The sequence below is a fragment of the Chelonia mydas genome, chromosome 4, assembly GCF_015237465.2.
Source record: "Chelonia mydas isolate rCheMyd1 chromosome 4, rCheMyd1.pri.v2, whole genome shotgun sequence".
Taxonomy (NCBI): Eukaryota; Metazoa; Chordata; order Testudines; family Cheloniidae; genus Chelonia; species Chelonia mydas.
Window position 1 is genome coordinate 60,116,665 of NC_057852.1, and position 15,717 is coordinate 60,132,381.

Genomic DNA, 15,717 nt, shown 5'->3' on the forward strand with positions numbered 1-15,717 from the left:
TCCTGGAGGGACTAGCAGGTATTGATGAGTTCAGCTTGTTCAGAGATCATATGACAAGTAGTGATTAGTGGATGCTACACTGGATCTTGCTGAGCTGAATGGTATGTTTGTTCAACAAAATCCAATCAAAATAAATAGGAATTGAAGCAGGGTGAGGAGCAATGGTTGGTTGGTTGGTTGATAAAGAACCTTTGACTAACCCTCTAATATTAATTTAATATGTTACACCCTTTCTGAAAGAAGAACTGAAAAACTAAGGACAAATGCCACCTTGGCTGGTACAGTAATGGGGCACAGTGTTTGCTTGTATATAGGGATGGGAGGATAAGGAGGGATGCTTATAGAAAGACTGAAGGTAGATTCTTTAAAAGGTTTAATCCTCTCTGTGGGGACCATCATCAGAAGAACTGAGTATTTACATCTCCCACTTACTTCAACTTGCAGGTGCTCAGCACCTTTGAAAAGCAGGTCCTAAAGGGACAGATTTTAAAGGTATTTAGGTGCCTAGGCACTTTTGAAAATCCCACTGGCTGCCTAACTCCCATTGCTGTAGAAAAGATCATTTCAGCAGAGGTGCTTATAGAAGCTACAGTAAATTGAGCCAACATTTCAACCCACTTACCGAGCATTTGTTGGTCTCTTTTGAAGGCATGTGTAACTATAAATGATTTCAACAAAATCAGCTAATCTGAATCCGGAGTATTTTCATACATAGTCACATTATTAGTGAAGAAATTTAGACCCACTTCGAGTTGACAGATAGCATTGTTTGTTTGTTTGTTCTTTTTTTCTTTTTCTTTTGCTCATAGGATCTCCAGGAGTGGGAACAAGAATTGAGAGTTTTAGGGGTGGGGGGCAAGGAGTAGAGAAGGAGAATAGTAAATAACAGCAGGCACTTTTGTTGTAATAACAGAGTGGGGATTTTCCCCTCCCTCACACAGTGAAGGTGGCATTTTTCTATTCAGAACTAATTTCACTAACTGCACAGCACAAAAGGAGAGTGCAGGAAGTCCCCAAGGGAGAGTATTTTATTGGAAAAAAAACTATTCGAAGCAGCCTGCTAGTAATTGGTGTGCTGGGCAGCAGGGTTGTTCAGTGAACTGTAAAGCCATTTCCTCTCCACTAGGGAAAAGAAACCTACATGTCAAACATTAAACATGCAAGAATAATAGCATCAAGGAAAGTGCTGCAGCCATGCTCTGTTTCACTTGCGTTGGTACTGTCCCCACATTCTAATTTTTTCAAAGAAGAATTATTTGTAGAATGTAAAATCATTGCTGGCTGGCAGCTTCTGGGAATTATAAGAGAACTGAACTTTAACACACACTCTCATTTTGAGTTGGTGACACATTAATAGCTCCTAGTGAGAGTGATTATTACCCCAGTGACTTTCTTGCAATCTCCTCCTTCAGCCATGCAGTATGTTGTGGTATCAGCTGTGATTCCAGGGGTGCATAGTCATTACTGTACATTGTAAATAGCTGTATTTATACTGGCGATATCAGTACATGTAAATCTTGTAGTAGTAACTAAGTGACGACAGGTAGCTAAATGATACTTGAGTGCATGTATATGACTGAATGTTTCTATTTCAGCTCAGGGAGCGCTAGTTATGAATTTTTACATGCTTTTTGTTTCAAATGTGCTTTTTGTTCAACTGGCAGAAACAATGTCCCTGGGATTTCCTTATTGTGGGAATAAGGAATTCTGCTGAAACTGAAAAATGTAACTGATTCAATCATAGTTCAACATTGAATGCGGGAAGTGAAGGAGCCATATTTGATACCAGGGGCTGAAAACCCTAGCCCTTCATAAGCTGGTTTACAACATGCTTCAGACCCATCTATGTTGTCCAGGGAAACCATGTTGGAATCTTGCCGTGTTCAAAACCCTTGTGGCTAACACAAATTAACTGTAGTTTAAATAATACCTGGAGCACTTTATAACTGTATCTTTATTTCAAAATATTTTGTCAGGATAAAACTTAGATCTAGAGGTTGTCAAAAGTTTTGTGATGGAACACTTTTCTATTGTAAAATGCTGATTCTACAAAATCAAAGCATTCTGTAGGAATAAATAGATTTTTGTCTACATTTTTGACAGGAAATTATCAAATATTTAATTCCTATAAGGTTGAAATATTTCATTTAGTCATTTAGACTATCTTTGACTTTTATATTGTGATACTATAATTTATGTGATAAGTCTAAACTATAAAGTTGAAATGAAACACTTTTTTGATAAGGTCAAAACAATTATTTGGAATGTCTCATTTCAAGAAAAATTATGCTATTTCTACTTTTTTTTGTCTTGATTTGGGACAAAACAAATTTTAAAATCTCAATTTCCCATGAATTGGGAATTCTGTTCTTTGACTAGCTCTACTTATATCTTAAGGCACAGTGGGAGCTTGTGATAGACTGTAGAAAACTTTGACAAGCTTTTGAGAGCCTGCCTACACTTGAGAGAAAACAATATTAAACAAATGAGCTTAAGTTTGGTTTATTCTAATATGACTTGCGTGCTGTTTGCCTGGCCGGTGCAGAGGGGGAATAACTATTTTCTACAAATGGTGTTTAAAGAGTCTAGAAAAAGGTTTTTAACCCTGATTTCAAAGAGCATTTTGCCTGGTCCAATTAAATAATCTTTTATCTGTAATGTAGATGGGTCCTTAGAGTTCTTGTGCGTGTTGGAGCTTTAATAACACCCTTAGCTAGAACACTTGCATATGCCTTGTTTTTTTCCAAAAAACCCGACTCATATATTTAGAGATGCAAATACTACTTTGTATGCAAAAAGATCATGGCTGTTATATAAGAGGACCAAGCTAATTTTATTTTGCTTGACTTCAGCTGTTTCTGTGTACTCAACATCTTTCTGATGGGATTAATGACCTGTTTTGCACAACTGAGGACATAAAACTGAAAACAAGTTTTTTTTTTTAAAGGGTGTGGTGGGTTTTTTTTGTTTTTGTTTTTAACAGGTAAATGGAATAAGGGATGAGACACAACTCTTCATGAGTGATTGGAAAAAAAATACAAACCCCTCAGCAGACTGTCAGCTGTGATTTCATTGTTCGCTGTTAAGGTGATAATGAGGAGAATAATTGTGTCTGAGTGAGATGAAATACCCAGTTTGTGGCGCATGAAATTTCTGTTGGTTTATGCCAGAAGTACAATTTTGATGTGTGTTTTGTTTGTTTTTTGTTATGAAATTCTCTTGTTCTTTATACATGGGAAATCACACAACACTTTTCTCTCATATCTTTAAAGCTGGGGTAAGGAAGATATATTTTTAATACGGCTCTAAAGCCTGGAAAATCAGAGTGAAGTGCATTAGTCTTTAAGCTTTTATCTTCTTTATAAATGTGCTTTCATTCTATCTGCAGTGACTGTCCTGATAATTGATGTTCTGTAATATTCACACTCCCTCTCTAAATTAAATCCTTATTCTGATCTGAGTGATATTTGCATATGTATTTCTTAGCTGCACTGGCACACCAGATGCACAGTGGTAGCTGCCTCCGCCTGCTAATCTTGTAATAACATTCTGGTGACCAAATTCAATGGCTCTGCCTGAGCCTTGAAACAGCTGATTGCTGACTAGGGAAGGGGAGAGAGAGAGGAAAAAAAAAAACAAAAAAAACCCAGCGAATCTCATTGCAGCTCTCTGCTGCATCCCTATCCCACAATCCCTTGCACAGTTTGCTGCAGTCTTTCAACACAGGCTGAGTGAGAGAAAGATATGCTAAATAAAGATTGATTGGTTTGAACCGTGAAGGGGTCTCCCACTTGTTAATAACCCAGGGAGGAAAAAAAATTCATGATGACTTCACTGGGCCTCCTCTTATTTCTTCCATTTTTCTGCACACCTGTCTTCTACGTGGAATGGAGCATCACCACCTAGAACAAAAAATATGCTGTGCCTCTAATAATGACTGTGCTGTCAGGGATTCTTAAACAGTTTCATGCTTGAGGCTCTTAAAGTTGAAATATTACCAGAATAATGTTTTGCTCGTTTGGATTACTGAGGAACTGCAGCTCCATCCCAGAAAGGATTTTATACGCAGCACTGCTCTGATTAAGCTATTTGTCTACAAAGATGGGTAGGTCTGAAATGTTCGTTTGCTCAATATTATGCCTGGTGACTACTATTAGGTCACTCCTTCTGTTCTGGCACCCTGTTTGTTCTTTATGATGCTGCATGCTGTAGTAAATGAAGATGCTTGCTCTATATTTTAAACAGTGGCACCAAACTGATTACAAGAGTGGGAGAGAGAGAAATGCAAAAGTGAGTTTTTTACACAAGTGTACTAGGTTTCTGTATGTTGAGGATGATTAATTTACTTTGTATTTTGACCTTATGTGTTCTGAGACAGACTAATTTTGGAGTTGCTGCTGTTACTGGATTGAATTCCTCATTTTATTCCTATGGAGGTAGGCAGGCAGGCATAGTATCTGGTTGCTGGAAGTTTACCTATGTGTAATGCTATCTCTGAAGCAGCATCATTTAGACTCCCCCCCCCCCACCCCCGAACTGAGTGTCTGACAGTTCCATTGCAAACGTTGCTATTGGAAACCTATTCATTCAGAATACATGAATAGACCTTCTAGGTTTTATATATCATTGATAAGTAACAGACAAGGAAACAGCAAATGATTTGGTTTTTCTGATAGTCTTTCAGTCAATCTAGTTGCAGTTCTGGCTGGGTGGAGTTCTTTGATAGCGCTGTCTTCAAGGAGGGAGAGTTCTCTCCTTTTATGAAAAACTATGGAATTTAATAAGCAATCATAAATTTTCTATTTTTTGTGTGTGTACAATCTTATAGAACTTCATAGATGATTAAATTCCTGTTGCAGAAGCATAGGGGGAATAAGATGTAAACTCTTAATGTGAGAATATTTAACCATTGCAACAATTTAAGAGTCGTGGTGGATTCTCCAACAATGACCATTTTTAGAATCAAGATTGGATGTTTTTCTAAAAGATATGGTCTAGGAAATATTTCTGGGACGTTATATCTCCTGTGTTCTATGGGAGGCCAGACTACACAATCACAGTGGAGCCTTCTGATCTTGGAATGTATGACTCTATTGAAAGTCTAAAGGCTGGTTTAAAAAAAAAAACTGTAGGAAGAATATTATTCTCTATTAAACTGGGCAGGTTTTTTAGAATAAGTCTTATAGACTGTCATTTATAGAACCGTAATGGGTTTTATCGTTGTGAAATTCTACTGGAAGTTCTTTTCCGTAAGGGTGGGGCTGCATGCTGATATTTCTTACTGAATTTGTGTACACTTATTAGGGTTGGGATTTTTTACACTATTACACAGAACTGGTTTTCCCCCCCCCCCCTTTCTTTGTGCTTTAAAGGATATTTTGAGTGAAAATTGATACATATTTCCAAACAGAAGGATGAAAGAAAGAGACAAAATTTAATATTTGAGCACTGGGTGGGTGACAAAGAATACTACTTTTTTATGAGCTCTTATTCTGGAATTGGTTTAGCTAAGATGAACTGGGCTTCCAAAGCAGTTCTTCTCATAAGATCACAGGGTGGGGTTTTTCATGTATTTTGATGTGATAGTCCACACATCTTCAGCTGTATTGACATATATTACAGATCTCTTCCCCCCCCACCCCCCCATAGAGCTATATGTGGAGACTCCCAAGGTCTTACATTAATTTTAAACATTGATGGCCATTCTTATTCCACCTGTTCGAGAAGCGAAATTATAATGCCATTAATATGTCGGGTTACCAATTTTGGTTGGCTGTATTCCTGGAGATTACATCACATAACATAATCTTAAATTAAAGATTAATTTTTAATTCCTGGGGACTACAGGCCAATCCTGGGGAGTTGGCAACCCTATTAAAATGCATTGTAGTTGTAGCCATGTTGGACCCAGGATATTACAGGGACAAGCTGGGTGAGGTAATATCTTTTATTGGACCAACTTCTGATTGTGAAAGATACAAGCTTTTGAGCCACACAGTGTTCTTCTTCAGCAGACCTGAAGATATTGCCTCACCTACCTTGTGTCTCTAATGCCGTTAACAGACAGGGGGAAAGATTTCCTAGGTTCTGTAAAACAAAGCAGTAAACTGTTGCACCCAAATGTCAGCCAAATGGCTTTTCTGCAATGAGGATATTTGGAAGTTTAATTTTTAACTTTAAACATAAAAAGAGTTCAAGAATTTTTGGCTAAATGTGACAATCAAAAGATGGTATTATATAATGTTGTCCTTTTAAAAATTACTGTTACTCTGGCTAGATCCTTAATTTAAAATAGCCCTGAAATATAGGTTAACATTGTGTGGTGCTGCTGCTCCATAAATCAAAATAAAATTAGTCTTCAACCAATTTCTAGGAGGGTTATTTAAGACAGGCAGCTCTTACTTAAACAAGTAGTCCTTGATTACTGCTTTAGTAGTCAGTGGGTAAAATTCCACCCTGGCATAAGTCCATTGACTTAGTAGAATTACACTCGAGATGAATTTTGGCTCAGTGGGATATTTGCATGAGTAAGGGTTGCAGGATCAGCTATTTAATCCCCAATCCCACAAACACCTACACATTAAACTATTCTATGGAACTACTGGTATGTATGAAATTTTATACATAAGTGTTTGCAGGATCAAGGCCTAAGATTGTAATTTGTTGAGCTATTTCAGTCTGCTTATATGCAGTGACAGGTGCTCACTATATTTTTGTTTTTTTTTAAAAAGAAGCTTGTAGAGTGAAGACACTCATGTCTGTCTTGTTTAATCAGAAATAACTTCTCAGTCTGTATACCCCTTGATATATCGGTTTTTCTGAAATCCATGGTCTGTCTCCTAAAAATATACGTAAAGGTGGGAGGAAGAGAAAAACAGCCTTCCATAAAAATAAAAACCCTAACTGGACCAAATTCTGCCCTAAATTGCACATTTGAAAACCCATTCATTTCAGCAGAGTGACACAAAGTGGTAGTCGGTAATCCGGGCTTGCTGTGTTTTAGACAAAATGTGTATTGAACATTTTAAATGGAAATGTAGTTATTTTTAAACTCTTGTCCATGGTTTCTTTGGATAATTAATATCTTAAACCTAAAGTTGATAGGATGAGATCTGTATACAATACTCGATTTACAATGAGATTCAGAACTGTAATTGATCAGACAGATGAAAGGTCTTTGACGATAATGAAGTCTCTGCATTCACTTAAACATTTTAGCTGCAAGATCCTGCAATCTTTAATGATCCAAAATTCCCACTGAAATAGTGAGAGTTTTGCCTGAGTAATAACTGCAGCAATGGACTTAAGGAATATTTTTTGTTTAAGAATTTCATTTACTATGATAAATGCTCTTTATAATAGAGACATGAAATGACTGAGTGTGTTACTTTTTACACTTGACATCCACATACTTTTTCCACTTGACATCCTTATGCTGTTTGTAACCTGCTTTTTAATGCGTGCCGGCAGTCTTTCTGCTTTTCTCACACTCCTTTTTAAAAAAAAAAAAAAAAAAAAAAAATTTCAGGTTAGTACAGAGCAGATGGAACTGTGAATTAATGATCAAATAAATGTCCTTATAATCAAATCTCTGAAACTCCTCAAGGCTCCCAGCCCAATAGACTGATGCATTTTAATATCTAATACTCTGGTTTTGATCTCACTTTCAGAAGCTGGTCAGTTAGGCTGCCTTTTTTTTTTTTAACTCAAGTTTTTCAGATGTAACATGATCACATAATCAATAGTTTGTGTGTGTATTACGCACACACACCTGGTGTTCCTTCACTTATACAATTAAGTGCGTTTATATTGTTATGGAGAAAACTGAAAGAACAGTGAAAATAAAGAAATACATTCTTAAAATACATTTATACAGGAACAAAAAATATAGCATATGATTTAAGAATACTGTAACCATTAATGCTAGAACTGAAATAATAAACCAAGGGAAACCAGTGACCAATTCCCCCTTCTATGCATATAAATTTCAATGTTATCTCTTCAATTCATACTGCTTAATGTTTTAATTGTGAACAATTTTATGACTCTTTGCTCATTACAAGGTGATCCCTAGAGGACTCCAGCTTCCTAAAAAAGCCAGTGCAGCCATCACCACTATCCTTATTCGTGTCACACACAATAGAAAAACAAACCAGTAAAACATACTAATCTAGCCAGACACACAACTCGGAGAATGCAAGTTGGGTTCAGCTCTGTTAGGTTTATGTGCTTTGCCTTTGTAATTGTTGCTATACATAATACATTCAATAGGAGACCAGACCTTACAATAATTACAAAATACCATGGACCAAACTTTGTGTAATTCCATTGACTTCTGAATTCATGTGACCATCATCATAGACAGATGGGCATTGTTGTTAAAACAAATATCAAATGAACACGAAAGAAGCATTTCTGCAAGAAGTTTGCCAACCCAAGAATATCTCTAGTGCAGGAATAGTGCTGGGTTTATTGGTTAGAAGGAAAATAAATTATTGCTTTTTGACTTCATACAACTCTTCTTTTGTACCTGCAGTAGTCACTTGTTTTGCTAGCATTTCCTAATACGTTTTAACATTGTAGTTTTCAGTTCCTTTTGTTGGATGCTGCTGCTTCTCTTTTCTTCCCCACATTTTCTCTCCTTAACTATTACCTGTTTTATATATGTTGTCTGTCATTTCTGTATTATTCCACTGACCCAGAGACAGATCTTTCTCCTTTATGATGACCCTATTTTGTGGCCATTGTCTTAGAGGAGCAGGATTTCCAAGTCTGCTTCTGATTCCTATTTCTTAAGGAGTAAAAACCTGCTGCTGTGTCACCAGATTGTCACATAGTTCTCCCACTTTACATTATTTTTGCCATGGGAGGGGTGAGCAGACTTCAGTCACAGAAATGTGGGCAATGCCCACTTCATTTTTTGGTATGTTCTATTTCTTACAGCTATTCTCCAACTATGCTTCTTGGATCTCCTTCCTCCCTCTCTGCCAACTGCTGCTGGTGGCATTTCCAATGTGATGGGCAGGATGATGTGTTTATCTCTTAGTTTTGGGTCTCTTAGGCATCTAGGCTCTTTTACTGAACCCATTCATGTGGTGTCTCATCACCTTCTCCTTCTCAGCACTCAGCTGGCTCTGAAAATGAGGCTCCTTTTACCTTCCAGAAACCAAACGTGCCCCATCTTTGGCTCTGACTGTTAGGCAACTCACTTTAAAACTTGTTTTATACTAAAGTAATTTGGCTGGCTTGCGCAGTCCCCGCACAAGCATTCAACAAACTGTCTTTCACACTCTAGAAAATGGTTCTGTTTGTGAAGCGCTGGCTGGAGAAACTGGTATGAAGCTATCTTTAAGAAGGCCCATATTTAAAAATGGTTCTACTTCCAGGGTAGATAGATTCTTAGACCTACTTGAATCGTAAAGTATGGAAGAATTGACAAGGGCTGCAGCACAAGCAGCCCTGTAACTTACAACACCGCTGCAACATACTTTTCCAGAGAACCCATCAAGATACAGGTTTTTATTATTTAGCGTGATAGAAATGGCTGACCATTTCCAGGCTGTAGGCGGTGATATTGCATTTTAGACATTTCCCCTCTGTATTTTGGTCTAAATGGAAATATTGCCCTCTAAATCAGGATGAAGTATATTGGAGAACTAGGTATTAAAATTGGCATTTCAGGCTGATTAAAACCTCCCCTCCCTTCCTCTGTTTCAGCAGTGTGCAGGGTAGAAGGGATTGGGACCCATATGTCAGTGGTCTAGGATGGCCAGTGAAGGCTCCAACATCCCAAGTCCTGTGGTGCGACAGATTGACAAACAGTTTCTGATTTGCAGCATATGCCTGGAACGTTACAAGAACCCCAAAGTACTTCCCTGTCTGCACACTTTCTGTGAGAGGTAAGAGCTGTTTTTTCCCATTTGTAGTTCATGTTTTTTCTTTCTTTTAGTTTTATCCCAGTGCATACCTGCAAACCTACAGTTGTCTTCAACCAACAATATACCTTCTGTCTGTCTAGGTCATCCTGAAGCATGATCCTAAATTAAAGATTAGGGAGGTGAACTGGCATTATTCATATGAGCAGTAAGCAGGAGACAGCAACAGAACATCTGCAATTCCAAATTTTTGTTTTTATAAATGAATGATGGACACTTTCCCTTCTTTCACTCCACTGTCCCCTTCTGGTTTTGCCTTGTTAAAAAGAGCCATGACCAAATACAGTAGTTGCCCTGTAAGACAGGGTATGTCTAAACTTCAGACAGGTGTGTTCTTAAACTGAGGTTAGCTAACCAGCATTGTCTAGCTTGGGTTAAAATAGCAGAGGAGATTTAGCAACCTGGGTTAGCAGCGTGAGTTCAAGTCTATAGGGCTGTCTTTAACTCTCTAAGTCCAGCTGAAATACCTGCATGTAAAAGGCTTCTGGTTAAAGGCGAAGAATTGTTCCTGGGGGAATCTTACAGAAACTTCAGAGAACAGTGGGCCTGATTCTGTATTTTCAATGGCTTTACAGTGATGAGTAACTCTGTTAAAGTCTATTAAATTAGAAGAGAATCAGGTCAATGATATTTTAAAATCATTGTCCTTTTCATTTACTGTGGTTAGAAAGATGTTTCTGAATGACAAATATATTGGGAGGGGAATGCCCTTTGCATGTAACAGTACCGAAGGTTCTGTATCTCCTAGACTGTCATAGATTTTAGAGACCTTAAAGCCTGATTCCAATCTCATTTATACCACTGTAAATTAGAAGTAAATCAATAAAGCTAATAAAGGGAGTTACACCAACATGAAAATGGCGTGCAATCAGAATCAAGCCCTTAGATTAACAGTGTCAGTTTTATATTGATTTGTCCATTATTAGAGGCAATAAAAATGTTGTTGTTGATTTACAAAGTAGAGAAATAATTATCCCATTCTTTAATGTCCAAGTTTTCTACATGCCATATTAAAATATTGACTTGTAATTAACTATCATTCTTTCACAGTGTAGGTAATGCTTGGTATGTAAAAATTTCTCTCAGAAAGGAAATCTGAAAATATATCTGACTTCCACTTTTGCTCTGTTGACTGTCTCTCCAATGCAGCTAGCAATGTTTTAGAATGATATTTTACACTAAATTGAGGGGAGAAGGAAAAAGTGTTTTTTGAAAAGTCAGTTTAAAAAATACAGTGTAGAGTCCTTTGTTTGACTTGTGGTAGACTTTCTTGTGTTACATACAAAACTGTTGGAGAATTAAAGACAAGCGGTACTTCATGTTAATATATAGTTCAGGTGTTAAACGTTGCTTTCTAGCTCAATTTGCAGTGGGTATTACCAATAACACTGAAGTATAATATTTTCAGTTTTGTATGGGTGAAGAGCAAAATGGTTTCTGGCACGTAGAGGTTCTTTCTACAGCGAGCCAAATAAAATAGCTGAGGTCCTTTGTAGAAGGCACATAGCATGAAATCCTGGAATCCTTCACAGAAGTCCATGTCAAAACTCCCATTAGTTTTATTGGGAATGGGATTTGGCCCTAAAATATTTAAAACCAAAGATTAAAATTGAGGCGAATTGTATGGGAAAGATAGCAGCTTAGCCAATAGATACCAATTAAAGAGACACACACTCTTGAAGGAGCTTATATTTGTCCTATCAGATCAAATCTTGGGTACATCAAATCCAGTCTCCTGTATCCTTTGTGTGTAGGAGTATGATGTATGAGTTGGGGGGAAAGATTAGAGAAGAAATTCCTTCCCTACCTTCATGATGGCCAGCTTTCACCCTTGCTTTGCAAACTACAGCTGTTGCTGGTTAAAAATGATTTTTTCTTTAAAAAACAAAATACCTTCTAAAAGACTTTGGGTTTTGATGCTACTCTCTGTTTTCAATCTTTCCTCACAATAGGTGCTTGCAGAATTACATTCCAGCCCACAGTTTAACCCTTTCTTGCCCAGTGTGCCGCCAGACCTCCATTCTGCCAGAGAAAGGGGTTTCTGCACTCCAGAACAACTTCTTTATCACTAACCTGATGGATGTCCTGCAGCGAACGCCAGACAACAGCATTGAAGAGTCCTCCATCTTGGAGACTGTCACAGCTGTTGCTGCAGGAAAACCTCTCTCCTGCCCCAACCATGATGGAAATGTAAGTGAAATGATTTCAGGTAATGCATGCTAAACTAATCACCCTCGCTTATAATGATGATGATTTTTCAGATAGCAGGGATAATGAGAACCACAGCGGTTCGTTCTCTCTCTCTCTGTCTGATACCCATCTCAACAAGGATAAGAAACTTGTTTTAAAGGAACAATACTAGAGCAGACTACCTATTCATTAATAGGTGGGTTAAAGCATCTTATAATATTCAGGATATTCTTTTCTTACTGCTCAGCTCAGTTGCTATTGTCTCTATACTTGCTTACCTGCTTATTTTCTAGAGCACAGTAAGAACACTGTCAAATTTACAGGGCCTGTTGTGCCAATGTCCCCTTTCTGGCCTCTCTGAATGCCCTCCTTCAGGTGTTAGGCCTTGTGCCTTTACCTCTTCCAGGGCAGAATTCTGCAAATCCACCACTCTTAGGCTCGGCCCTGGGTTACAGTACCCAGTACATGAACCCTCAAGGGCTTTCAGAAAAGTGGCTTATCTTGAGCCATTTGGTTTTCTTTCTGATTGATTGATTGTTTTTCCTTACAGTCCCCTATTATAATTCATTCAGGAAATGTTCCAGTAACTGTGTCAACACACAGTTTTCATAAACTATTACAGAGCAGCTCTGATTCTATGTCAATCATGCAATTTCTAAATGTTTCATTGAACCTGGTTTGCAACATTAATGTTCCAACTCTTCTTACCTCTTAGCCTGTTTCTGAAGTATAAAAAGGAGGCCATGTTGCAAACCTTGTCCTTCTTGTGTTATAAGATGAGTGCCGTGGTTGCTATATCAGCCAAGAAATTTGACAAAATTTCAAGGCAGTTTTTTGAGGATTGTTTTATATATGACTCAGTTTTGGTACTGGTATAATAGAAAAAAGTCATTTTATCTGATGGATGCTGCTATTATAGAGTAACAGTTGCTTACCTTTCCATTATTGACCTGCTGGCTTGATCCAGATTGGCTTGGAAAACAGACCTATTGTGTGCTTCAACTATGAAAAAACATAGACTTTAAAAAGTATATTGTATTTCTGTGTATACACTTGTTCCTGATTGACCAAAGTTTCCATTCTTATTTTACACTTTTAAGGATGATTTCTCCAGCAAACTGAATAGAAGGGAACCCCCTTTGGTATAGTTATATTGACTATATGATTGTGAAATGTAGGAAAAATCAAAACCAAGATGTTATCTGGCTTGCCATCCTTTATATTAAGCCTTACAAGCTGATGCATCTTTAGTTGTCCTGGGAGAAGTTTAGATTGTGTTAAACTGGCCAAGGGAGGAGCTTATTAAAATTTGAGACCAGGTTAATTGTTTTGAATGGTCAGTATTATGTGATCTGAGGTATTTAGTCTTAAATGATGGCTTATTGGGGTGTGGGGAGAATACCTTCAGCAGTCACCACTTTGCAAAGAGGCATCATGGCTGTGACATACCAAGGTACAATCTAGACTAGTGTGTAGCTGTATCACCCCTGCCCTGCAACCTTGAGTGCTTTACAATGTGTCTGTGTGTGTAACTGTAGCCTACCAGCCACACTTAGGTTACAATCTGGCTCTCACCAGCCTTGGTTATACTGCATGGTGTCCCCAACCCACCCCCAGTCTCAGATTCTCTGTCCGCGCCCCTCTCCCCCGACCCCCAAATGCATGTCTTGTACTGTCCAGCCATCTCCTTGACAGTACAAATATGGTAAGTCCACTATTCCTTTAAGGGAATAATAGGCCATCTTATTATCTTAAAAAGTTATTCAGATGCTTCCATTTAAACACACACTGGATTAGATAAAAGAGCAAAACAAGTTTATTAACTACAAAGAGGGATTTTAAGTGAGTGTAAGTAATTAGGCATACAAATCAGAAATGGTTACAAGAAAAATAAAGAGAAGACATTTACTAATGCTTAACTTAAACTATAGTAGATTCAAGGAAAGGTTCTCACCATGTCCATAGATTAGTGACCAAACTCTTGGGTCAGGACCTCTCTCCCAGAGTCCAACAAATGCTTCCTTTGTCTCATTAAGTATAGTGAATATAATGGACAAAGAGAGAGAGGGGTGCTTCGGGTGTTTTGTCCCTCCTTTTTACAGTTTCAGTCCCCCTCTTGAAAAACATTTCCAGCTGGGCACTAGGAGACAAAGAGTTTGTGGAAAGTTGTTCCCTACTTGTTTTTTGTCACCTGTTTGAGTTTCCTTTGTTTCTCTCCCTGCTTGATGACTTTGTTTACTACTTAAATGCAAACTAAGCAGAGCACACATTCCTTTGTTTAGGACAGACCTGTTTCCCAAATTTCTGTTTCAGCATGTTGTGGGGTTTGTAATGTGTGTTGTTAAAACCAGAGGGGAAATCTTATAACTTCACATACAATGTTGCCACATTTATTTTATAAGAACGATACTGACCAGTAAATTATGAGTTTTCACAAGATCCCTTACAAGGCATACTTTGTACAAAAAAGATTACAGTGGAGTGTAGGATGTGAAACAGAGGTGTATTCTGTCACAGTGGCATGCAAATAATTCCTCCTCAGAGCTGAGGAGACCACACTGGACAGTAGTCCAGGTTATGCCTTTTTTAAAAGTTGCAGGCTTCCATCTGTCTCTTCCACATTTCAGCAGCTCTGTTCTGTTTCTCCAAAATATAAATACCCATATGTAATTTTAAAAAATGATTTTGAACACTACTGCTTTTTGTGATTGGTGGTTTAGTGTCTATTTTCCCCTGGTCTACACATCACAGTTTTGATTACCTTTCAACAAATTCCACCTGTATAAGCCAGTCTCCTGAATTAGTTTGTTGAAAGGAAAGATTTAGAGCATCCTGAACTGGACACTTTTTTTTTATAATTTTCATTTTGGTGAAACAAGTGAGAACTGGGACTGGCTGGGCAAAAAGATTGGAACAAGGAGTCAGGGAGTGGTGGACTAGGACTGGCTGCACAAGGTGACTGGGATGAGAAGCCAGGGATAAGGATGAGACAGAACTGGGACAGGGCAGAAAGGCCAAGCTTAGAGAGAACATTTGGAAGACACTGTGCTCACTAGTGTATGTTCCCTTCCAGAGCCTGGAATAAAGCTTAAGATTCCTGAATTTCACCATTCCTTTCTTATCAGCAAATATCTGTGAAACCCACTGGTGATGTGTGTCTCATCCTCCTCTAGTGCTGGTCCACATGAAAGATGACAACCTACTATTGCTGTCAGTTACTCTGTTAGCTCAAGTGGCAGAAGTCTATGTGGTCGAGCTAACGATTCCAGCCCTGAGGTTGTCAATATAATGCCACCTGATAGAATTTCTGTTTTTTTGGTTTGCTTTTTTAAAAAACCTAGGAGATTACACACAAAGAACTATGTTAAAAAGAACATAAAGGTTGCAAAGTCAAGCACCCAAAAATTAGGAAATGCCAGAATTAATTAGATTCTTGATGTGTAAACATCATGATACAGTCTCTAACTTCATAACGATACTATTTTTTTCCCATAAGTTCCCTGCCTCATTCAGTGCACCCGATGGACCTCTTTTGGGATGAATCATGGTTGTGCAGTGAGTGAGGCTGCTGTCTGTAGGACATTTGATGCAG

At 38.0% G+C, this 15,717-nt stretch overlaps 1 protein-coding gene across 32 annotated transcripts in view; it reads left to right on the plus strand.

The window, feature by feature from the left end:
- TRIM2 (tripartite motif containing 2) overlaps positions 1 to 15,717 on the plus strand; it is a 118,835-nt gene that overhangs the window by 50,618 nt on the left and 52,500 nt on the right. For 16 of the 32 annotated variants that reach the window (XR_006290661.1, XR_006290662.1, XM_043545843.1 and 13 more), the window contains 2 exons: positions 9,718 to 9,899; positions 11,888 to 12,125. Coding sequence is in view for 30 of the 32 variants with exons in the window: in XM_043545843.1 (XP_043401778.1) it covers positions 9,766 to 9,899; positions 11,888 to 12,125 (372 nt within the window). In the remaining 2 variants the exon portion in view is untranslated. Of the gene's footprint in view, positions 1 to 2,983; positions 3,088 to 3,514; positions 4,106 to 9,717; positions 9,900 to 11,887; positions 12,126 to 15,717 lie in introns of those variants that run through there. The other 16 variants (XM_043545848.1, XM_043545844.1, XM_043545834.1 and 13 more) reach the window with 8 other exon arrangements.